Source organism: Tyto alba, unplaced genomic scaffold (genome assembly GCF_018691265.1).
Source record: "Tyto alba isolate M040663 unplaced genomic scaffold, T.alba_DEE_v4.0 Super-Scaffold_9, whole genome shotgun sequence".
Lineage (NCBI taxonomy): Eukaryota > Metazoa > Chordata > Aves > Strigiformes > Tytonidae > Tyto > Tyto alba.
Genome location: NW_024881330.1, coordinates 8,480,070 through 8,504,134, shown reverse-complemented (window position 1 = coordinate 8,504,134; position 24,065 = coordinate 8,480,070). Strand labels below are relative to the sequence as shown.

The following is a 24,065-nucleotide window of genomic DNA, read 5'->3' as shown; positions in this document are numbered from 1 at the left end:
TATAAGTTAGGAACAATTAACTAGGCTAAAATCACGAGTATCAAGGAATGGACAAGAGGAACCACCACCAGCCACAGAAACTAAGTCACATCAGAAAGGCAGGCAAATCCCATCTTCTTCTCTACTCTGGAAAGAGAAATTACCCTCTGTGGATATAATAAATTGGGGAAAAATTTTGGAACCTCCATTTCCCATACTGTGGGATCATTTTTGGAGGACAATGGCCACACCGGACAAGAGCAAGACTTTGGCTACATCACAAAAGGGACGCGAAAAGAGGAAGAACTGAGAGTACTGTACAGCTAGTGAATGATGAGGACATCTTGACCTTCGTCAGCCAGAAGCCTTGGGAGCAGCAAACAGGAATATAGAAAAACAAGATAAAGATGCTGAGCTTTGCCTGAAGAAAACGTGCCAGGCTACTGTTGATGGGAAACATCTGGTCGTTTCTTAAACAGTGAAAAGGTCGTTTCTACCCTGAGCTAAAAGTGTGTAGAACACTGTGTTTGTGCTTGTAAGATTTAATTAACCAATAGGCTTTAAGATAGCAGTAACTAACTTGTAGCTAATGAATTGCCTGGTGTATTATGGACAGGGGGTAATAACCAATCAAATGTTAGTCTTAGGCGTGTGAACAGTGTGTGAAGAATGCATCTAACCAATCAAACCTTCTGTTTATGTGTGATCAGTTGCTAGGAAGATTTATAAACACACTTGTATCGGCAATAAAGGGATTTCGATTTCCGACTCTTACGGAGTTGCCGGAGGCCGTGATTCTCCTCACCATACCTTCACTTATGCTTTTTGCCCTGTGAAGTCCAAATTTTCCCCTTTGTGTACAGATGCTTATATCATTCTGTAACATAAAGTCCTTCCAGAACTAGTGTTCCTGGTTAATTTCTGTAAGGCCTTTTGAAGAAGTCAGCTTCAAGCATCATATTTTTGCCTTCCATTAAATGACTTTGATGTCACTAAAACTACTTGCAGCTTCCTTTAAGCATTTTTTAAAATCTTTGACTGATTCCAAGACCTATTGCCCCTCTGTGCTCAACACATTCCCAGAAATATTTGATGTGTTCTTAGTTGTGCAGATCAGTTAGCCCATCAGTTACTCTATTTATGCATGCATAAGCTTTTAAAGAGTAGCATTTGCCAAGTGATCGCCTAAAGCCAGGGTACTCCTCAGGTGTCAGAAAAAACAAGAGAAGAAAACAGAAGATCATATAGTGTAGTAAATGGTAATGAAAATTACTAGTGTGTGGGAAGAATGTATAACCTCCAGAAACAGGAGCTACTTGACTAACTTTAAACTGTATCTGCCTGTCTCCCCTGAACTGAAAATGTCACTTAACCTTCAGAAAAGATTAATTGGATGAAAGGAGTTGAATCTACATTGAAAACAATCTGTGCTGTTTAGGTGATAACAGAAGCACAGCTTGTGAAGAAAAAGATTTAATTCATACCTTTCTGGTTGTTCTGAAACCAGACAGAAGACAATTGGAACAGTCCTGGCTTCTCAAACCAAATGCCTGGTATAAACAAAGCTCTGTTTTTGTTATGCTTCTGAAAAAATGCAAATCTTTGGACATTCACTTTGTAAAGTACAATGTCTTAGATTAAAGAGGAAGTTCTTATCTCTTCATAGCATTACAGATGTTGCATATTCTAGAAAGAAGAAAATGTATTAATTATGGAGGCAAGAAATTAACGTTCAGTATTCAGCACAGCCGAAAGTCCTTCCTGACTTATCCCTCATATGTTTCCAACCATTGCATTAACAAGCAGAATAGCAAAAAAACATGGAACTTAAGACCTGAATTGAAAAGTATTTTTTAAATAAAAGGATACAGAAAATTCACAAAAAAAAGTTTATGCTTTAGTGTAGAAAAATGTGACATAACTTGTCAATTATAAATCAAACCTTAAATTACAGTAAGTATGCATGGCTGTGATATACTGGAATTAAATCAAAAACTAAATCCAAAACCCTTCCTCCAAATACAGACACACCTCTCTCAGATGTAAGTACTAAGTCTATCTGAAAATAATTTACTTAAGAATTCTTGAGTTATGCATAGCAAAATACTTTTATGTTTCCCCCCCACAGTCAGATAATAATACAATACATTGTTGAACTGATTCAGGAAAGTTTTACATTAAAAAACATAGCTGTTACCACATACAATCATGATGCTCTTCCAAATGTGATTTAAACAGCAAGTGGGCTGTGAATATTTTAATAAATTGTAAGAAAACTTTTTGAGACTGTTTTCTTCTCTTTTGGATACTAGAAAGCATTATTCTTGCAAATCAACACTGAATTTTAACCAGTAATTACAAAAATAAAGTTTCTTATGCAGATTGATCAAGTTGATACATTTGGTGCATCAGTTTCTATCATGTTGCAAATGTTACTAAACACTTCATGGCTTATTCTAGTCAACTTTACTGAACGTACAAGAAATCAACACTGACATTTGTGACCAGCTCCAGCCAGTTACACTAAACGGCAAAAGGTCTCTGTTCTACAAATGTAACGTTCCCAGGGCTTCTTGTGCACTTTCAGGATTAAACCAGAGGAAACACAGCTATCACCGAAGTTAGATGATTTTCAGTTCTTTTCCATTAACAAGTTCAAATTCCTTGTCACCACAGTTATGGGAGAATCTATCACTAAATGTTTGGAGTCTGACTTTGTACAGCATTACCAGAACCCGTCAGACTTAGAAGAGGCAGACAATCAACTCACTGTATTACATCAACTTAAGTCAAAATCTTTTTTCCACTTTTCTACCCAGAATGACCATAAATAAGTTAAATCACGTAGAAAGGTCCACCTAGACTTCATTATGCTACTTTCTTGATTACAGACTACTAACTGGAGGAATAATTTGTCAGAGTCAGTGCAAATTTTTTTACATAGCTGTGAAAGGGAAGCCACCACTTGAGAAATAAGAGAATTAGAAGAAAACATGACAATTTTGTTTTATTAATTAATAACTTTTATAGCTCAAATTTAAAAATATTAAATCAAAAACAATTCAAGATTCATGGAGAAAAATCTGGACCTATATACATGCATAATTAAGAATATCTAGATTCTTGTCAATATTTACTTAAGTTTTTTGTACAAGTTCTCTCACACAATTGTATTTACAAGCATGTCTGTTTAAAACATATGAACATACATCTTTTATAGCATTTACAAATCATTTGAATATATTTTTTTTCTTAAAAACAAAATAATATTTAATTGATTTGACAGATTTGGTTTCATCATATGGTCCTGGATAAGTATTTATCCAGTAGGATGGAAAGAGTTATCATTTTTCACTTATCTAAATAACAGTCATCCTACTGCTACCCAGAATTATCATATATGGCTTTAAATACCTCCCAAACTCAAAGGATCATCTCACAAGTACAAACTACAACCCACCTGTGGTATGCTTTTAATAAAAGTCTTGAGCCTTTGTTTGGGTTAGATCCACAATTCAGCAAACACATTCTAAGCATGTACTCAGAAATAAGAAGCATTTCTAATTCAAAGAAAAAACAACTCTGCTTCCAATCAAGTCAAGCACATATTAAGTATGTATAAAATGTGATGTATGGACTTTTCTAGACATTCTAGCTACCTTTATAGATGTTTTATTATTGTGGGATAATGTGGTTTTGAACAAACAATATCTGTTGGGATTTACAGGAATCAAGTGAGAGATCTTCTAAGAAGGGGAAGAATACTTTTTCCTCAAAATATGAACAATTTTTAGCAACAAAAAAAAAAAAAAAATCTCTGAGAAGGTTGTGTACATAATATATCTAAGTTTCTGATACAATCCAACCACTCAGATCACTAACTAGTAACAAGGTCTCACTTCACAAATTAACTGAAAATTTGTCAGCTTGTTTGCTTTTGGCTAGGAAAAAAAACCAAAATTGCTGGCTTTAGCAAATCAAGAAGCCATTTCTTTTGAACACTGTTCTCTAAAGCTCCTGCACTGATTGTTCCACAGTTTGTTCTTCTACAGGCTGCATAGCTTCCTGAACATAAACTATGAATTCTGAAGCCTCTCCACCTTGTGTATACACCGTCACTGTCTCAATTCCCTCCACTTCATCTGATGAGACTACTAGGTGATGCTGTTCAGACAGCTCCACTGAAGCCTGCTGCAGTGTCTCTTGAATCATCAAAGTGTGATTGGCTGATTGCTCCTCTTCTTTTACCTAAGGAGAAATTGAAGAGGTTACAGAAATTTCACCTTTCCAGTAAGTGCCTGGTATTGTGCTGAATAATGGAAATACAGCACAGAAATTAGAAATCAGATAGTTTTGAAAGAAAATGTCCATTTAACAGAAAATTTGTTGTGAACACTTCTGATTAATAAGTGTATATCTAGACAGAATACTGAAAACAGTAACACATCATCTCAGTTTTATGCACAGAGAGCTGCAAAGTTCCTGGAACACAGATCTTTCAAGATAGCTTTAATCCTTCAGCAGTCATTCATAGAATCATAGAGTAGTTTGGGTTGGAAGCGACCTCAAAGATCATCCAGTCCCAACCCCCCTGCCATGGGCAGGGACACCTTCCGCTAGACCAGGTTGCTCAAAGCCCCATCCAACCTGGCTTTGAATCCTTCCAGAGAGGGGGAAGACACAACTTATCTGGGCAACATGTTCCAGCGTCTCACCGCCTGCAAAATGAAGAATTTCTTCCATATCTCTAACCTAACTGTACCCTCTTTCAGTTTAAAAACATCACGCTTTGTCCAATCACTACATGCCCCATTTTAAAGAGTCCCTCCCCAGCTTTCCTGTAGGTCCCCTTTAAGTACTGGAAGGTCACTATAAGGTCTCCCAGGAGCCTTCTCTTCTCCAGGCTGAACACCACTAACTCTCTCAGCCTGTCCTCATAGGGTAGATGCTCCAGCCCCCTGATCATCTTCGTGGCCTCCTCTGTACCCACTTGAGCAGGTCTATGCCCTTCTCATGTTGGGGGCCCCAGAGCTGGACACAGCACTGCAGGTGGGGCCTCACGAGAGCAGAGTAGAGAGTGAGAATCCCCTCCCTCGACCTGCTGGCCACATTTCTCTTGATGCAGCCCGGGACATGGTTGGCTTTCTGTGCTGTGAGTGCATGTTGCTGGGTCATAGTCAGTTTTCCATCCACTAAGACCCCTGAGTCCTTCTCCCCAGGGCTGCTCTCACTCCACTCATCGCCCAGCCTGGATTTGTGCTTGGGATTGCCCCAACCCAGGTGCAGGACCTTGCACTTGGTCTTGTTGAACTTCATGAGGTTTTCATGGGCCCACCTCTCAAGCCTGTCCAGGTCCTTCTGGATGACATCCCTTCTCTCCAGTGTGTCACCACAGCACACAGCTCAGTGGTTTTGGGGAACTTGCTGAGGGTGCACTCAATCCCACCGTCCACATCACTGACAAAGATGTGAAACACTGCTGGTCCCAAAACCAACCCCTGAGGAATGCCACTCACCATGATTCATTCTGTATGAATGATGCCACTTATTATTCATTCAAAACTGCCCTTATTTAAATAAATCTGAAGTAAAAAAAATCCTCTAGTACCACTGAGATGAGAATACATTGAAAACCACATGAAAAAAAAATGCTGCACCCATTTCTTTATTCTTATTTTCTCCTTTTTTCCTAGCCAACTGATTGCTCACATAAGTAAATATTTATTGTAAAACTTAATGGACTTTCATTAGAAAACTGTGAAACGTAAATATTACTGCAGTAGACTCCTGAGATATACTGTCTATGAGAGTAATTTTTCTATTGTTGAAAGGATAGTGACAGAAACAATTGAAAATAACAATATTTACTGAACATTTTGCTTCTTGTCAAAAAGAAAAAAAGCAATACAAATTGGTACTGAATTTCAAAGAATTCAAACAGCTGTCTGGTAATTATTAAAATACAGTAGTTACTAGAATTCAAGATGAAATCTTAATTCTTTACCAGATCCATACAAAATTCCTAAGCAAAGTACTCCAGGCCAGTAAAAACACATCAGAAAACTCTAAGTCATGTGGAAAAATGCATTCTCTCAAGTGTTAGTGATAAAATAATGTACTTTTGAGGAGAGAATGGAGTGGCAATTTTTTGGTATGCAAGATATATGCAAAGGCATTTGTTAGATGTTTTCAGTACAATACCACTCCCTGAGTTCATTGAAGAGACCTGTTTTATTTGCTGGACCATAAATGCCAACCCACCTGCAAATACAACATGCAGTTAATCAAATCCTCTCTTTCTTCTCTTTTCAGAAAATGGGTTGTTTTTGTTAAGGCCTATTTCTCTTTCATTTAGGCTTAGCAAATGTTTTATGAAGTAAGCTTCCAGAGATAAATCATGTTTATTTCTCACTGTAAGAAAGTAGCTGATTGAATTTGTAGGAGGTCATATTCTCTACAACAAGTACTTTTTTCATATCGTCAAGTGTATCTATAAATTGTCCACTTACACAAACAACAGGGAACAAAGACAGAATTGCTGGCTCACTTACATCTCACGAGGGAAAGAAAAACTCCAAGGTATGTCCAATAACCATATGAAATGAAATAAGAAGAGAACAAAGAACTGATAGATATCAGTTTACTGGATCTCTGTGTATCCTTGTATGTCAGAGCAGTATATGGTGTGCTCTTCACAGGCGATTTTAAAAAGGTCAAACATGATAGATTATACAAATTAGAAAGGGGCCATTTTCTTAGTGAAAAGATGATTCACAAGTCCTCTAATTCTCATTTATATGACACTATTTTGTAAACAATAGAACAATCAAGATCAAGAAAATATAATTAAGATCAGTATTGTTGCTTAAGAGGAAAGAAGGAACAGAAGGGAAGAACTGCAAGCAAAGATTCCAAGCATGTGTTTGATTCCTTAGAGACTAGCAAGGAGAAAAATAAGTTCTATATGTTTATTTTCCTGATGCTCTTCTCTATTTTTTTTTTGCCCTAAGCAACCATCCCATTGTTGTACACTGACTTTTCTTCTAACTTTTTTATTCCGTGTTTAAAATATGTCAGACAAAAATTTCAGAGACACACAAACCCCTTAGGACTTCGTATCACTTTGAACTTTCACTCAATTCATTAGGCTATTTTCTTGAACAATAACAAGTATGTTCAGGTGTTAAATTATTCAGAGGTCCCAGAGTCAGTATGCCTGTAATATATTGATGAAATATATGTGGATTTTATCTGGTGAAAGATTTAACATCTAAAGAGAATTGTGCCATTGTCATTGACCTTAATGCAACAGCACAAGTGTACCTACTGATGCTGACTCTGGCTTTGTTGCACAAGACTCAGGTGATAGGGATAAAACTACAGGAATGGGCTGAAGTCCTTTCTACATTCTGTTTCTTTTATGAAGCATACCTGAACATTTTAATGGGAAGTTACTTTAAACAGCTCCTGTTGAAGTTCAAGCTCAACATCCTGTAAAAGTGGGTGATGCTGGATGCTTGTCTTGACACAATAAAATTTGCAACCACCCTCAGAAAAAATAATTTATGTTGTCACAAAATATAAGTATCACCAAAGTGCCCTTTACTAATGGAAGCTCGAGTCTCTCTTCAAAAAGCAAGGAGCTAAAATAATGACAAGAAACATAGCACTGTTAACTTTCTTCTCTTGTTCCTTCCCACACACCCCCTTTTTTTACTTGTTTTTTGTTTTAATTATTAAAGAATCCCAAAGTCCTCCTGAAAGCAACAGGAATATTGTGAATTCATACACAGGACTCCCTTCTCATTACTGTCCTCTTCTCTTTCCTGAGGCTACCTGCTCCCAGCATCAGCTCCAGTGTGAAGGAAAGGACATACACAAGATTTACTAATAAAGACCACAGTAGGCAGACAAATGGCTAATCACCATTGAATTCAGATAGGAAACTGCAGTTAAAAATGTTGGATAATTAAAATCTCACAGCTTGTTATGACCCAGCTCCCAATTACAGCTCTTGATGCTAGAAATCCTCAAACAAATATACAAACAGGGTTGTCTAAAATTTGGCCCATTAATTATGTAATACACACTAACTTCTCCTGTGTTAGTGCACTACAAATTATCCTCTGACAACATGCCTCAGGACAGAAAAATTACACTACATTTCCTAAGAGCTGCAAGAATGCACAACATAGTCTGAGAAGGATCTCATACAGTCTCACTTTAGTCACTCTAAATCAAAATCCATAAATAATTTTAAATATAGTTTTGTGAGTGTACATAAATAACGAAGAAAGGAAAATAAATAAAGCACAGCTGACATGAAAATGAAATGAAACCAGAATCTCATTCAATTCAATAGCAGCAATCTAATACTTATTCAGTTTTATATGCTTTTGAAATGAAAATGGCCAATAAAGAAAGTTAAATTAACCTCCTTACCTGACTTTATCGATGTGGTTTTATTACCCTTGTCTTACAGGGTAAAGAAGACTAATGCCCTTATTTCTGGTGTTTCTATCTTCCAGTATCTTTTTTGGACAGCTATCTGTAATCCTTTTAGTTTGACAAATCACCACATTATTCTGGATATTTACATTTCAAATCAGTTCAATGTTTACATGCTTCTGCTTGGTTCCTATTAGATTGTTCCACAGGGAATAATCTCAAAATGTTAATTTACATCCCTCAAATTGATGAAACAGTGGGACAGCTGCCATTAGAATGAATGAAGTCACTATGCTCAATTCCTTTTATTGGTATCTAAAATCTTCTAAAGACTAGCATCCAAGACCTCTTTTCTGATTGAGAGCCAGCTGAAAAGCATCTGGCTCCTTATCTTTTGCTGAAGAGTGACAGCAAGAAGCTGAAGCCACACACAGCTGGCATATTAAATCAATTCAGTACCTGCATAAATATTCTTTACTAGCTAAATGTGTCTCTCACAGAAGTCAATGGGACTTTCACCCCATGTCTTCATAAGAAGCTCAACATTTTTAAGTCATAACTGCTCTTAATCGCAGTATCTGAGAACCACCCAAATATATGTAAATGACATCAAAAATGCGTGTCTCTTAGAGGAATCTCTTCTCAAAACAAACAAGTTTTTTTTTAATTTGAGAGAAATTAATTCAAGCCATTAAAGAAAATACACTTCTTCCCTTTCCTGAAAAAGAGTAAAAAGCTGTATTTGCAGTAAGATGCTAAAGCTGTTTTCTTATTCTAGAGCTCAATCTGAGAAATAGTGAATATCTTCAATTTTCTTTGAAGCCAGCGGGAGTTGCAGGTCCACAGTGTTTAAAACAGTCTTGCTAGGCTTTACCCAAAATCCTCTACAGAATCTCTCCCTTGATTTCAGATTGAATGCTGCCTTTCAGTTTACCATAAAGAAAAGTTAATCACAGAGATCACGCAGGATTTCAAAACCTTACATTAGGTTATAGATGCTCCTGTTTATAAGACACCACAGTAAGAAAATATACAAAATATCTACAGAAAGGTTTAAAAGTGAATATAAAGATTCTAGATGACAGAGAGCACCCAGATATGTGATGTGCCATCTTATGTTGGTGCCTGTAGGACTGTCTCTACCATTTTGTTTAGTGCCATTTGAATAATTTTAACTCTCTCTCTAGTTTACATATAGATATATAGTGTGAAAAACACAGAGACACACACAAAGAACACTGTAATTTGTTCATACAAACAAAGACAACCTGGCACACAATAGTTTCAGAATAGTAAGAGACTTGAATATGAAAGACATGTTTTCCATAAAATAAAAAATACAAGGTGGCAAACAAATCTTCATACTGGTGATATAGATTTTTAAAAAGTTTTATCAATTGGCTGGTTCAATATATCCTGACAGAGAGACTGTAAGTGGCAACTTCACTCATCTGGCAAAATACTGCATCACGAGATACTTGCCATCATTTCAAGATCTCTCATAGGACAGTAATCTTGATATGAGATTTTATCGCTATGTTACACAAATGACAAAGCACTTCAGAGAGGCTGAGAAAACAGGGTCATCTGCCTCAGTTAAAACTTCCCTTTGCTGGTACCATCATCTTAAGCATCAAATTGCTCCATGTCCCAAAGCAACCACAAACTTGATAATCAACCTATATATAACTCCACATATTGGCAAATTTTCTAGATGAACATCAGCACCCAGCATCATGTAGGTACAAATCAGAGCCAGATTGAAATATAAAGTGTGTTGCCAAAGTAAAACATGCAGTAGCCTTTGACATGACAACCATGTTAATATTATTAGATATTTATTTTTGAAGATGTATTACACTATAAAATTCTGTTCTGTAATCAACTTCAAGATGATGTGTAATCTTTGTCGTGCATTGCTACCGCTGTCACTTTGAAGAAAGTGACTGTTACCATGGTAGGATTTTACTGGAGCCTGAAGAGATCAGAGAATAAAAGGATGAAAGGAACTAAAATAAAGGGTGAAATGCATGGAAACCCAGTGTTTTCTTAAGCTTGATAAAGATCTGTTTAGTTAATGAAACAGTTGATATGCTTACTCTTCAGAGAAAATTATGTAGAAGTCTAGGTTGAAAACAGGTTACTATGCTTTTCAGGAATAGAGTTAACTCTACACTTCCAAGCTATAGAGGTAGTAAGAACATCCGTCTTGTCTCTTATTTCTGAATGGGAGAAAAGGAGAAAGAATTAAGCAGCCAATTACTGCTCTTTATTGTCAGTGTAGTGCTTTGGACCAGGACCTGGTCTGTATCAGGTGTGCTACATGCAGAAAGTATTTCATGCCCCAAAGGCCTTATAATTTTAATATAAAACAAGAAACAGTAAGCAGACACAGAAAAAGGGAGGTGGAGGAGTACAACAGAAATGAGACAGGGGTAGTTTTGTGTGACAGGCATTAGTATCCACGTACCAATAGCCTAACCACAGATAATTACTGTCATCATATTTTTGAAGAGTAATTGAGAGAAGACAATGAGGTACAAATTGCTCTTCATTAAAAATCCACATAAGTAAGCACAATATAGAAGAAGGCATTAAGAAACTTGTTTGGAAAAAGTAATGAGCAATTAAATCTTCATGGACTGAGCAAAGGTAGGAGTGAAAATCTTTATAGCTAATGAGAAATGGGACTAAGACAGAAAGGAGTAAAAAGTTTTGGAAATGAAAACAAGATCTTGTTTGATGTGGCAAAAAAAGGAACATCAAGTGAACAGAATAAGAAAGGGTGATGTCAAGAGGGGCAGAGAAAAGTAATCTTTGAATTTTTCTGAAAGAATACAAAAAGGGCAAAACATAATCTGCGAATGTCAGAAAAAAGACTATCAGAGTTAACTGTAGCATAAAATAATGATGGCTTGGACAACCATTTTAGCTAAGTGATTGAAATAAGAGACATTCTAAAAGTCATCATGCAGAACAAGTCAGCACTGTTTAGCTAATCATCTGCATGCAAGGACCAAGAAACCTACCTGAAGAGGACATCAGCTTTCTTGCTTGAATAACAGGAAAGACTTACATCCCATAGAGTTGAAAAAGAAAGAACTACTAAAGAACAGTTGTGCAGAAAGACTGAAATAATCATATTTGTTAGTAATAATAATGTCACAAGTCACAAGTCCTGCCAGCAAACCTGCTCCAGCAATGAATTCTCTCTCCACAGGTCCTGCCAGGAGCCTGCTCCAGCGCGGGGTTCCCACAGGGGCAGAGCCTCCTTTGGGCATCCACCTGCTCCAGCGTGGGGTCCTCCATGGGCTGCAGGTGGAGATCTGCTCCACCATGGACCTCCATGTGCTGCAGGGCACAGCCTGCCTCTCCATGGTGTTCACCACGGGCTGCAGGGGAATCTCTGCTCCAGTGCCTGAAGAACATCCTCCCCCGCCTTCTTCATTGATCTTGTTGTCTCTCTCACTTAATCTCACTTCCCTCTTTGTCTGCAGTTGCATCAGGCTTTTTTCCCCATCTTAAATATGTTATCCCAGGGGTGCTACCACTGTGTCTGACAGCCTCAGCCTTGGCCAGCGGCAGGTCTGTCCTGGAGCCGGCTGGCATTGGCTGTGTTGGACATGGGGGAAGCTTCTAGCAGCTTCTCACAGAAGCCACCCCTGTAGCCTCTCTGCTACCAAAACCTGGCCACACAAATCCAGTACAATATTACAGGCCTAAACATGGCAGACTAGGAGCATATTTGTCTATCAGTATCTAAATTTAAAAAGTCAAAAAAACATACAACATGCAACCAAATTTAGCTGGTTACTATACTATACTGATTTAAAGCTTTGGTTAAGAGTAGGAATCCAAAAATCTACTGCTGTGGTTCAGTAATTTGTGGGAAAAATAAAAGTTCAAATTTGGACAAAGAACTATACATAGTTTCTATTTTTTTGTTTCAAAGAGATTTGGTACAAATAATACACTGCATTTACAAAAAATAAATTAATTAAACCAGAAAGTATCTTGCCACCATTACATCTTCCTGCTAACAAGGACTGGAAATGGAAGAGCAACAATAATAACAAAAACTATAGCAGATGGACACAGACCAAGAAGGGGCAACTCTTCTGATGTTCTGGTCAGTGCCATGAGGGATTCAGGAAAAAAGACTTCAGTGGTGTTCACATTGAGATATCAAAAAAATGCACTTTGAATCTTGTCTCGCTGGAAAATAACTTAAAAACACTACACACTGAAAAGTATCCCCTCTGCAAAAATTAAGATAACAGGAGTGATCATTTCTGATGGAAATGTTTCTTCACAAGAAACTTAGTATTTCAATCAAACAAATGTTTAACTTGGAGCAAACGTCTTCTTCAGGATCAATTAATATCCTTGTTTGAAGTATATGCTAACTTACAGAAATAACTATACATCAAGGTAGTTTGCAGTTGAACACTTTCTGTTCTAGTCACAGATATATTGTGTGAAAAACAAGTCTTTGAACACAGACCTGCAGACCTATAAATCAAGGGTGGCTGTGATACTGCAACGACTGCTCATCCTCCAAGCCTTCCTTTATATTCAGTACATGGGCTAGGAAAATAGTCCACCTATATAAATAATAGAACAAACAGCCTCTGCTAGCAAAATAAACAAAAAAAACAAATGAATCAATCTTCACTCTAAGGCATGAGGGCAAAAGCGTATCTCTAATAGGGACACAGACAGTCAAATGCACAAGAAGTGTCTTGTTTTACATTTCCAGTCCCTTAACCTTGCTATGTGCACTGTTCCCACAAAACTGCTTTCTCCTCAATTTCATGTCTGTGTTTACCATCCACTATGAACTACATTTCCTGCCTTTTCTAAGCATTTATTAGCCTCTTTCCTAGTTATTCTTCAAACCTAGCACTATTCTCTCACCTTTTCCCCACCTGGTGACTCGGTTTAGTCTTCAGGAAGTGCAGAACAACTCAAATACTATTCCATAAAGAAATATCTTCATTAGTTCTATCAGAAAAAGATCCAGACTGGATCACTAGTAACTGAAAAGTACTCAAACTGACAAGGATACACTTCTCCTGCCACGCTGTGATCAAAGCTTCTGCATGGATTTTTGCCAATCTCAGATCATACTGGTAAAACTTCATATTATTAACATTTTTTTCTCAGGCATCTGGTGTGTATTATGTTCCTTGTCAGATGTATGTTTTCATAGATGTCATGCAACAAGAATTTTTCTAAATTAGATACCCGAAAAAGTTTAATGCTGATAACAGGTTAGTATATTGACTCTCAGGCATGAATGAGCTAACGTCATTTTTGGCTCTAGATACAACCTTTGAGAGGCCTCATAGTCGTGTCACTATCAGAGTCAACAATGATTCCTATTTCTCAATTATAATCCAAACTAAATACAGCTAAATTTGCATTTTTGGGGTTTAAAATCATAAACTGAGTACAAATTCGGGCTGAGATTTGTTATTGCTATGCTGTCAAAGTGTTTTCTTTTATAAAATCATTCCTATGAACAAAAAATACAAAGTTTCCAAAGTCAGAAATGAAATTTTTCTCTTCTCAACACCCAGTTCAGGAGCTGGGGTCTTTGAACAGACAATCTGATCTTGATTTCACCTCCATTATAATGTGTAGTCATGATTTAAGATACTTGCAACAAGACTACATGCAACTCAGAACAATAATTTAATAGAACACCTCAAACACAGTATCCTTTCTGGCTTGTGGTGACTTAGGAATCAATTTAAAAAATATACCAGTCAGATCTAGCTAATACACTAGACAGCTTGCAATATTCTGAAAAGGACTTATGGATAAAGGCAGTTTGCTTTCTGCAGGCAAAAGTCTTGCATTAACCTGAAACACTACAAGTACTGCACACCAAAGTTATCTGAGCACACAGGCTAGGGGAAGTGCTGAAGCATGAAGATGGCATCATTACTGATAGATACAACTGGATTCACACGTAATTTTAAGGATCAAGTGTAAATGACACCTTTATGGATGAAAAGCGAGGAAGAGGACAGCTGTGTGAGAAGGTTTCAGGAAGGAAATTGGAGATAAAGCTAGCAACAATACAGTGTAACTTTTACAGCAAAAATTACTTTTAAAATGTTCTAATAATTTAGGATTTGGAAGAAATTTCTTGGTGCAAATATAGAAATATGAAGGCAACTAGCAAGGGCTAGCTAAAAATGAGATATATGAAGGTAAGAACTGATGAAAAAAAAAAGGATAATGTATGACCTTAGAGAAAAAGGAAAAAAAAAATAAAGATCAGAACAACTACAATAAATGTTTGTAAGGAAAAAAAGTGGAACCAAGCTGCTAAGCAAGGACTCAGCGAGGCCATTAAAGAATAAGAGTGGAAATTCAGTGACAGATGATACTGATATATTGCTGACACCCTGAATGAATTTTTTGTTTCACAATTCACAAGAGAAGCTGAAGGTCACAGAAGAAGGTGTGGAATAAATTTTCCTGTAGGAAAGTGAAATATGAACATGTCTTAGGATCACTTCAAGGTTAACAATTAGGAACTCAGCATAATTAAAACCTGACAAAGTTGTAGGTACAAATGAGTGACATCCCACAGAAAGCACTGAAATGCTGAAGAAAAAGGCAAAGCTGACAATTCTGAACAGGAGAGGATTACAGTCGTGTTAGTAACATTTAAAGATTTCTCTCACTCAAATTAAAAATGGGTATGGCTGTAATTCTGAAGTAATCTTCTGGTGGGAAGACAAGAACTGGAAACTAACTAAAGCTGTATAACAGATCAAACAGACTTTGATAAAACACTGATTTTTATAGAAAATTAAAAGAGAAAAAATTAAAAAAGAAAAATGAAAGGAGAAAAATTTAAGAGAGAAATAATCATCACCATCATCATATGCAGCCCTTCCTTGGTCCCTGCTCTACTTTCATAAAGCCCACTAAAGGTAACTAAGCAGTCAGGCGTGCTGCCACCTGATCCCCCCCTGGGAAATCACAGATCTGCACACTTCTGCACACACAGAGTGAAAAGTCACTGAGGCTACCAAAGAAAGAAATGAGTAGGCATTCCAGTACACGCAAGAAACATGTTAATGGAGGAACAGTGCTTCGAACATCAAAGTAAGGTATTAGCAAAATCCAGTGTAAACAGAGGTAGGGCAAGATCATTCAACTTTAGATGTACTTAAATTCTTCACTGATTTTGTTTCTGTGCAACTTCAAGTTAGGGAAAAAAGGTGTTTTATATTAACGAGATTCTAAAGGGGGGGGAGGGAAGCAAACAAAAAAGAAAAGCAGGGAAGAGGTTCTGTGCTCTGAGAATTCAGTATTTGATTTGATATAGGAGTGGAGCTTGTAACAGTTTGACAACAGACCAGTGAGAGTCATTGATGTATACAAGGCAAGGGAAAAAGAAGTGATCAATGCTTACCAGCTTGTAAACTCAAAAGGCTAGAAATATGGATTAAAAAGTGAGGGAGAAAATTGATTTGGAATATGAACACTTACTTAAAAAAAGCTATCAGCAAATTCAGACGGTCTAACAAGGAAGATGATAGATTTTAAGATGAATCACGCATTGATCAGATTTTATATTTAAGGAAGAATCACTGAATATTTCAATTATGTATTTTTAAAGTTTAACATTTAAATATTAAAATGTAGTTTTCTCCTTGGCAGCTGCTACTTCAACAGTCACCTTCCCTTACGCTTTTAGTAGAAGGGCCTCAAAAGATGCATTTTTAAGGGAAGAACAGGTTTCAGTAATTTTGACAGACTCACAGATGAACACCAATAGCTAATACTGCATTCAACCCTTAAATTGTTTTTGTTCAAAACAAGTTGTTTTGAAACTTGTATATAATAGGACTAAAATGTGTCTTCTCTTTAATGACTGAATTTAGTTTCCAAATCTGGATTTGTTATTCTCTAAAAAAAAACCAAAACTCCTATGTGATTTCTAATCAAAATACCAGTTAAGTATTGCAAAGGAATATCTCAAAATGCTTTGTCTTGAAATTCTCACTTGTCTCCCTGACACTTGGGTAGCAAGTGTAGGAATTATCCAAATACTGCCTTCAGAGACTACGAACTTCCCACTTCTATGGAGCTCTCATGAATTCAACACTCACAACACTACAAAAAAATATGGAACTCAATAGTTACTTCTAGCACTCAGAATAATTAGCTTTAGTTCATTTAAATAAAAGGAGTTACTTAAACTCTTCAGAAATGTAAGACTTCTCATGTACTTTCCTCACCTATCAGCCATATTGAGCACACAGATCCCAATGACTCAATGAACAGAATGGGAAAAGGGATAAGCAGAGAGGTATGATAAAACAGAAGGAACAAGTGGAGCTTGGAGAACACTGTGAGGAGAAATGCAAAATGTCAGCAGCAAAGTTATCAGACACCTGTGAGGAAGACATACAGAGCAAAAGTCTTGATGTTTGCACTCAATAGCAACCTCAAATTGAAAATAATTCCCTTCTACTTGCTGATTTTGTGTGTCTTATAATTCTTAATTTTTGAAGTGCTTTAGTAATACTGTACATTGCAAATATTTTTAGCAAAAACTGTGCAGTATCAAACTTCACAAAAAATATACATACATTGAAATTACTTCTACCAATATCTTATAATGTTTGTCTCATTTTGAGAGGAACTATATTGCCTACCACAAATTATGTCACATAATTATCCACTGAAGCCACCATTTTTCTGGACAGTGAATTTGTGCAAAAGCCTGAAATTAACACTCAATCTTATACATGTTTGGTTTGTTTTTTTTTTTTTTTTTATATTGATCTGTATTTTCTGGTCTTGCACAATTTCGCTGGTAACAACAAAATTAACCACAGATCTTTTCAACCAGCTGAAACTCAATTGAATTTTTCTTTATTTATCGCAAATGTGGGTGGCCACTCTGACTTTTGTCTCACATAAGCGACTGCTGTAAAGAGCACCTGTAAAATTCTTCTCAGAGCTGTTACGTGCCTGCAGATCACCTGTGTTGCAACCCTCACTAGAAAGGTAGTATGAACTCAGGCTGAGAAGAAGTCTCATTTGTCCCCAGAGTATATGACTTTAGGACCCCACAAATCTGTCAAACTTCAGCCACAGGACAGCGCTGCAAAGAATAATGATAATGGTTCATCTTTGGGTATGGTCCTACAGCACAACAGTTGCAGAGCACACACAGTTCTGCACAAGCAATGCCCTTTCACGCTCTTCTGTATCTGATGAACACTGTGCCAAGGATCTCCTGATTCTTTTAGATGACAACGGAACTAAGTGCCCAGACACAATGCAGGTATGTTATTTTATAAAGCCTGAAAACACCTGCTAGAAAAAAACTGTATTCACACACACACGCACTTGTTCACTCATATTTTATACACGTGGAAAAATGTATGCTTTTTTATATATATAAACATATATGCGTCTACATGTATGTGTGTGGGCATCTAAACACACAGATACACAACATGTAGTAAAATAGTTTAGGAAAAATTCTGTATGTCTTGCATGGTCATTCAAAATTTAGCCCTTGCAAAATAATACTAATTTCACACTAAATATATGAAAATTAAATATAGCTGTTTTGAAGAAGAAAAGAGCTCTTACCTGTTTTACCACTGTCACAGTGCCAGGTGCCATGGTAACTACAGAAGCAACTGCAGTGGCATCATGGGTTTCTGAACCCAACTCAATGATTTGCTGCAGGATGTTTACAGCTGTTGGATCAAGTCTCTCACCTTATCAGAAAGACAGTAACCATAAGATCATTAGTAAACCAGCTCTCAGAGTATATGTATCTCAGTGCTGCAGGCATTCTTTCCTCTCCTGCCTCAACCCTGGCTCACAGCGCTATTTATAAATTTCAAATAGCTCAATAACATGACACTTTAATAATAGATCTATGGCAGGAAAGTATTCACAAAACAAATTTTCCTGAGGAATGCATGAATCAGCAAGCGAAGCCACACTGATCATTTTTATGACTATTTGAAAGAGAACTAGAAGAATACATTGAATAAAGAAACAATAGGTACAACTCAGAGCAGTAAGTGTAAATTAGAAAGCAGCCAGACTTTACAAATCCAAATGTGTATTTGCCAGACATTCAGCTCAACCAGAACCTGAACTCTATACCTATAACCACAAAAGCTATTTTCTATATTACAAACCTGTGTTTACCATCTGTCCTGCCATCTGTAATACCCCTCAACCTAAAACAGTACTGTTATCAATAATGCACTAGAGGAAAAAGTTAATTCCTTGAGAAAGCTCATGCTTATCATTTTATAAGCACAGGATCAGAACATGTTCACCCTTTTTTTTAAAATCCTCTTGATGTATGTAGCCCTGCTAAAGGAAAAGCAAGTTTACAAAAAAGCCTCCACACATAGATGTATTCTCACTTCTCTCAAAGTAGGAAAAGGAAAGATTTGGATGCTGGAAAATGTTTTTTGTTGTACAGGAATATGAATTCCCCTCTTGTGGCCCATCATTCCCACATGCCCAGTGTCAGCATGAGAAAGATGTCAGAAAGGGAAAGAAACTGTCAGAGTCACGTTAAAGCTGCCTTATATTTGCTGTAATCACTGTTGGAACTAGGAAAGAGACAGTAAATAGAATAAAGCTCATCTCTTAACCACAGACCCTTTCAAACTGAGGTTGATACTGTGATGGGGATCTAGGTCAGTTAATTTAATTTCAAACAGAAAGTAGTTATATTTTGTTATCTATGTAAGAAACAAGTTTATCTGACTACTGAAAAATGTTTGCTTGCTGTCGTTTTTTTTCTATATAACTGCATTTAGACAAGATACTACCATTTTTCATACCTAGAGGGAATACTCTGGAAGAGTATCTAAAGTTGGATGCACTAAAAAGCAAATCATTCTACTCTGAAAACTACAGCCTTATGCTTAAAATCAAAACTGTTAAATACAGCATATTCCATGATCATGTTTATTTAATTCACATATGGAAAAGCTTAAGAAAAGTTCTCAAGAGGTTTTTACTCATTCAGAATTCCCAGTCATTAAAATAAAATAATATACAGAAATTGTCGGTAACACAATTTAATTGCAAGATGCTTGGAAATTCCATGAAAAGTGGGAGTTTTTGAAATGCATACGTATTATGAAATACAAAGACCACAATGGTAAACATTTGGAAAATGCTGTCTTCTGATATCAACACATTTATTTATATATATAAAAACAAAACATATAAAAACCTACCCTAGACTCTGATGTTTTAACGCTCTCAGAAACCTGCACAGTTTTTATTTTCTTCCAGTTTTTGCTATTTCTCACTTAGCAGTCATTATCTAATCCCACTTTTGTTCCTCCTCAGTCTGATACAGAATAGCTTCCTTAGTTTTGTGTGCCATCAGAATTAAGTTTGTTAGTACTCTCTTGGGAACATGGTAAATGAGCTATTCTACCATGTCACTTCTGCAGTCTGGCTAACTTGAGCAAGAATAAAAATCATAGCTAGAGAATTGCCATTAGATGCACACCATCTACTCTGCCAAGATAGCTGATTTTACAATATATTTAATAATACAGGCAGGAAATTCCACATACCTAATAATAAAGTGCAAAACAGAGTGTGATAAGTATTAAAGACTTAAGGATACAGAAATTCATAAAGAATGCTCATTTCTCATTATTAATTCTTAAAGAAAAATATAACCACTCAGAAATAAGTTCTGGATGACTAGTTTCATCATTTTTAATAGTTTCACAGAAGATCATATATTACCCGGTATACTCAAAAAAATTAGATACTTATGAAAAAAAGATCTATTTTGTGTTCCAACTTAAAAAAGATAACTTACCATTCTCTGAAGTATATCTAAGGTTCTGTAATGCAGCTACAGCAGCTTGAGTGCCTTGAACATCTTCTCCAGCCTCTGTGATATGAAGATACTGAGTGGATGCTTCTTCCGAAACTTCAGCAGTTAACTTGAAAATAAAACCCACCCAAGGCATGAATAAACTCACTCTAATTTTAGCAGTTTAGACAACAATGAAAGTTATGAGGTTAAAGGAATGATTTTTGGACAACAAATATTTTAAGAAGAGTTATAGAAATACTGGGTGAAACAGAATTCAAGAAGAATGGGAGTCGGGACTTAATTCCATAGTTTTCATTCAGATTCTACTTCAAAAGTTGTTTTAAACATGCTAAATTATCTTGACTTCATTTATGTTGCATAGTTGCTTTAGAATTAACAACAGATTCTATTGTATCAGGGTCTAATAAAGACCTCTTGGGCAAAATTAGTTTATAATGCACATCCTTGGAGATCTGGTAAGATGACTCTGAACTTTGAAAATTGCACTTTGTTTTAGAATTGTCCTTTCAATAACTATGTTTTTTCAAGACAAGCTGTCAATATGTATTCCTGCTCTGATAGGACTTTTCTATTTATAGCTGTTTCAGTAGCAGACATGCTTGCATCCTGGGTATCCTCTTATTTTTTCAGGTTTGGGCATGTACTGGGACAGTGTACAAAAAATTGTTTGTGAAATGCATGTGGATACAAGACTTGGAAGAACTGTATTTTTAAATGCTTGCCCTGTCTTCTTTGAATAACTGCCCATATACAACCTATTTCAATATTTTTCAAGGACTTAACATTCTATCTGTAGATACTCCAAAACTGTTAAACACGAACTGCAGGACTGCTTTTCCAAATCAGGCATAAGATTTATAACGGGGGCTAGACTGCCTGAAATTTAGCAGAGCAGGTCTTAAACTGTGGAGGTCAGCCTACTATAGTCGACTTCTGGCTTCTTCCTCTCACTGGACACCAACAATAGCCTACTCAGGCAGTGGAAAAGACTCAGCTTGCCAACTGTAATTTTTCTAATAAAAGTGTCTAGATAGTTCTGTGGTTTTCCCATAGCTTCTGCACCTACAGTCAGCTCTGATCCATAAGAGTAACAGTTTTCATTTTAGAACAAAGTGCTACGCATATGACAGCAGAAAAAAGCTTGCAGCGGTAAGCCCTCTCAAGGTAGCTGCCCCACCCCATCCCAAACTGAGAAAATTCAGGTTTTTGGTTTGTTTATTCTAACACAGCTTCTTAGGTCTAACTTAAATTTTTTAAGGTCTGATCTTACTGATACTGTGATTTCCTATACACTTTGGATTGAAGCTGAAAACACAGAACAAATGATAGAAGACTTATTCTGTATAACAGTTCCATTTTTTGAGCTATCAATTTGCAAATTCAGTTTTCTAGATTCTAACATTCTCTGGACCAAGACATAAGCTTTCTTCATTAATTCAGTCTAAGTTTGTAGCTTTGCACATCTTGCAGTTTATACAGTGAACATTTGGCATATAACAAAATACAGTAAGTTTTTCAATTTCACATTTTTTTTTGCTACAACTTTCACCCTTTCTGCTGCAAATAAAGGGCAAGAGGCCTAAAATGCAGAAATAAGGTTGTTAATCCTACCAGATATTACAGCAGTCAAGCTTAACAGTCATAGAAATGTATGCATTCAAAATGGAGATGAGATTACACAACCTCCTGATCTTATATAAAGTCAAGAACACATTTTTGAATACTTCTTATTCCTATCCTTACTTTTCTCCCTAGAATTTTTCAAAATCTTAGGGCCAAAGACATGGCAACTTTGCTTTACCTCCCACTTGGTGTCTCCATCATGTTCCACTAGCTTCATTCCATGCTTGTTTTTAAGATGTCTGTTGAACTCCCATTTTGTACCATACACAAAGCTGCAAACAGGACACTTAATGCCACCTGTAAGGAAACACAAATAAATTCCTTCAATTATTTTCATATAATTTTTTTTCAAGGCAGTAAGGACTCATTTAATTTGACCCCATCTCAGTCAAGACACATAACTGTAATTTAGAAGTGTTTCCTTTAGCCATGTGTCCAACATGAAAAAAGAAAAAAAAATCCAGTAGTTGAACTGTCACAATGCTTAAAGGGCAATTTTGGATAATGGTAATGAAAGGAGTCTGGAACAACTCGGATATCGGGGAAGCTATAGCAATCCTGCTTCCCTGCCTGCATGCCTCCCTTTGGTGGATGTGAAGTTGCAGAAATGGTCTTCCCATCTTTCCCCCTCTCTACACCTCTCTCCCTGTGAAATTGCTATCACAGACCAGTTAGAAAGAAAGAGCAGGAACAGACAACTATTTGCATTAGTTTCAGATATAGCATCATTTCCACAATTAGGTCCATGTAAGAAGTATTGGTTTTATCTCTCAAGAGCTAGATACTAAGGGAGATAGCCAAACTATAACAGAGAGAACATAAATTGCAAAGTAAATAATAATTTATCTGCCGTGTGAGAACTTGTACATGCTTTTGCTAACAAAAGCCTTCTAGAAGTGGCATGTACATTAGAAAGTGAAAAGTTTTTTCAACAAATGACAACATATTAAGTTTGATCAACTCCACCCCATTTTTTTATCTTGGCCGCACAAGAATACTGCAAACACAGGGGATGCTTTAGTCTGTGCAGAATCATTCCCACAGTCATGACTCTCGTTGAAATTCAAGTTTAGCAGCACCAATGGAGACTACTCCTAGTTTCCAAGTTAAATTTCTTTCAAGTCTGAGGATGTTCTTGACTTATGTTCTGCTTTAGGCTCACCTAAAGCAAAGCCTAGCATGTTTTAAATAATTCTGAACTAAAGCTTTTGCCCTGTAAATACTCTTTTATTTCAAATCATAGAGTTCCCTAGAGACTATTTTTCATCCCTACTCCATTACATATCATTGCAGCTTCAAAGCAAATTGTATGTATAGTCCAAAAATCTACAAGACTAGGGTCTGTGACAAGCTTTGGCTTTAAATATTGGTTTTCTGTTGTCTTGCAAAGCCCTGGTGTGCCAGCTTTCATGACAAAGTGCAAAACTATAGTGGACTGCACTCTTTCAGCAAGTGCTGAGATTTTTTTAAAATGGCTATAAACAACACTGATATCTTAATATTTAACATACACAGTAGTGCCATACTTTAATAATTTTTTAAAAATGTATCTTCTCTAAGACAGCTGATCTAGTTTTCTCAAGTTTCAAACAAACATTACTAAGTTTACTGGCACATTATCAAAGCAAACTAGGAAGAATTAATAATGTAATGTCATCTTCACCAAACTATCTGCTTTTGAGAGCTTCTACTGTTTATGTTAACAAACAAAACTGTAAACCAAATTTTTCTATCTACAAAATGATGCATAGCATGAATTTAGCACTATGTTTACTGTCTGAATACGCAGCATTACAGGTAAAAAAGTGAGCATGACGAAATTGTAGGCATCCAATTTTCTACACTAGATTAAACAGCTTTAACTTCTTTTTCTTATGAAAGTCATTTGGTCAAATGTCAGATCTCAGCTGCTTGCAATTATGCAAATAAGTATTTCTCTTTTTTCCCCCTACTGACTAAAGCAGAACAAAAATAATCTGCATGTGATAAATTATTGCATTAGGTGACCAGAACTCACTCTAACAAATCTAATGGCTAGGGAAGTGTGTTATGCCACTTTAGGAACTATGCCACCAGATGGCTGACTCCACATTATCATGGCAAATGATGACTCTTACCCATCATGTTTAAA

General features: G+C 36.4%; 1 protein-coding gene across 5 annotated transcripts in view; it reads right to left on the bottom strand.

The window, feature by feature from the left end:
* Nucleotides 1-1,879: 1,879 nt before the first annotated feature.
* The window catches only part of ZFAT (zinc finger and AT-hook domain containing), a 92,906-nt gene continuing 70,720 nt past the window's right edge, over nt 1,880-24,065 (bottom strand). For all 5 annotated transcript variants that reach the window (XM_033011806.2, XM_033011805.2, XM_033011808.2 and 2 more), the window contains 4 exons: nt 22,113-22,231; nt 20,291-20,417; nt 18,064-18,194; nt 1,880-4,227 (listed from right to left, as the gene is read on the bottom strand). In XM_033011806.2, the coding sequence (XP_032867697.2) occupies nt 3,988-4,227; nt 18,064-18,194; nt 20,291-20,417; nt 22,113-22,231 (617 nt within the window). In that variant the 3' untranslated portion in view covers nt 1,880-3,987. The remainder of the gene's footprint in view (nt 4,228-18,063; nt 18,195-20,290; nt 20,418-22,112; nt 22,232-24,065) is intronic.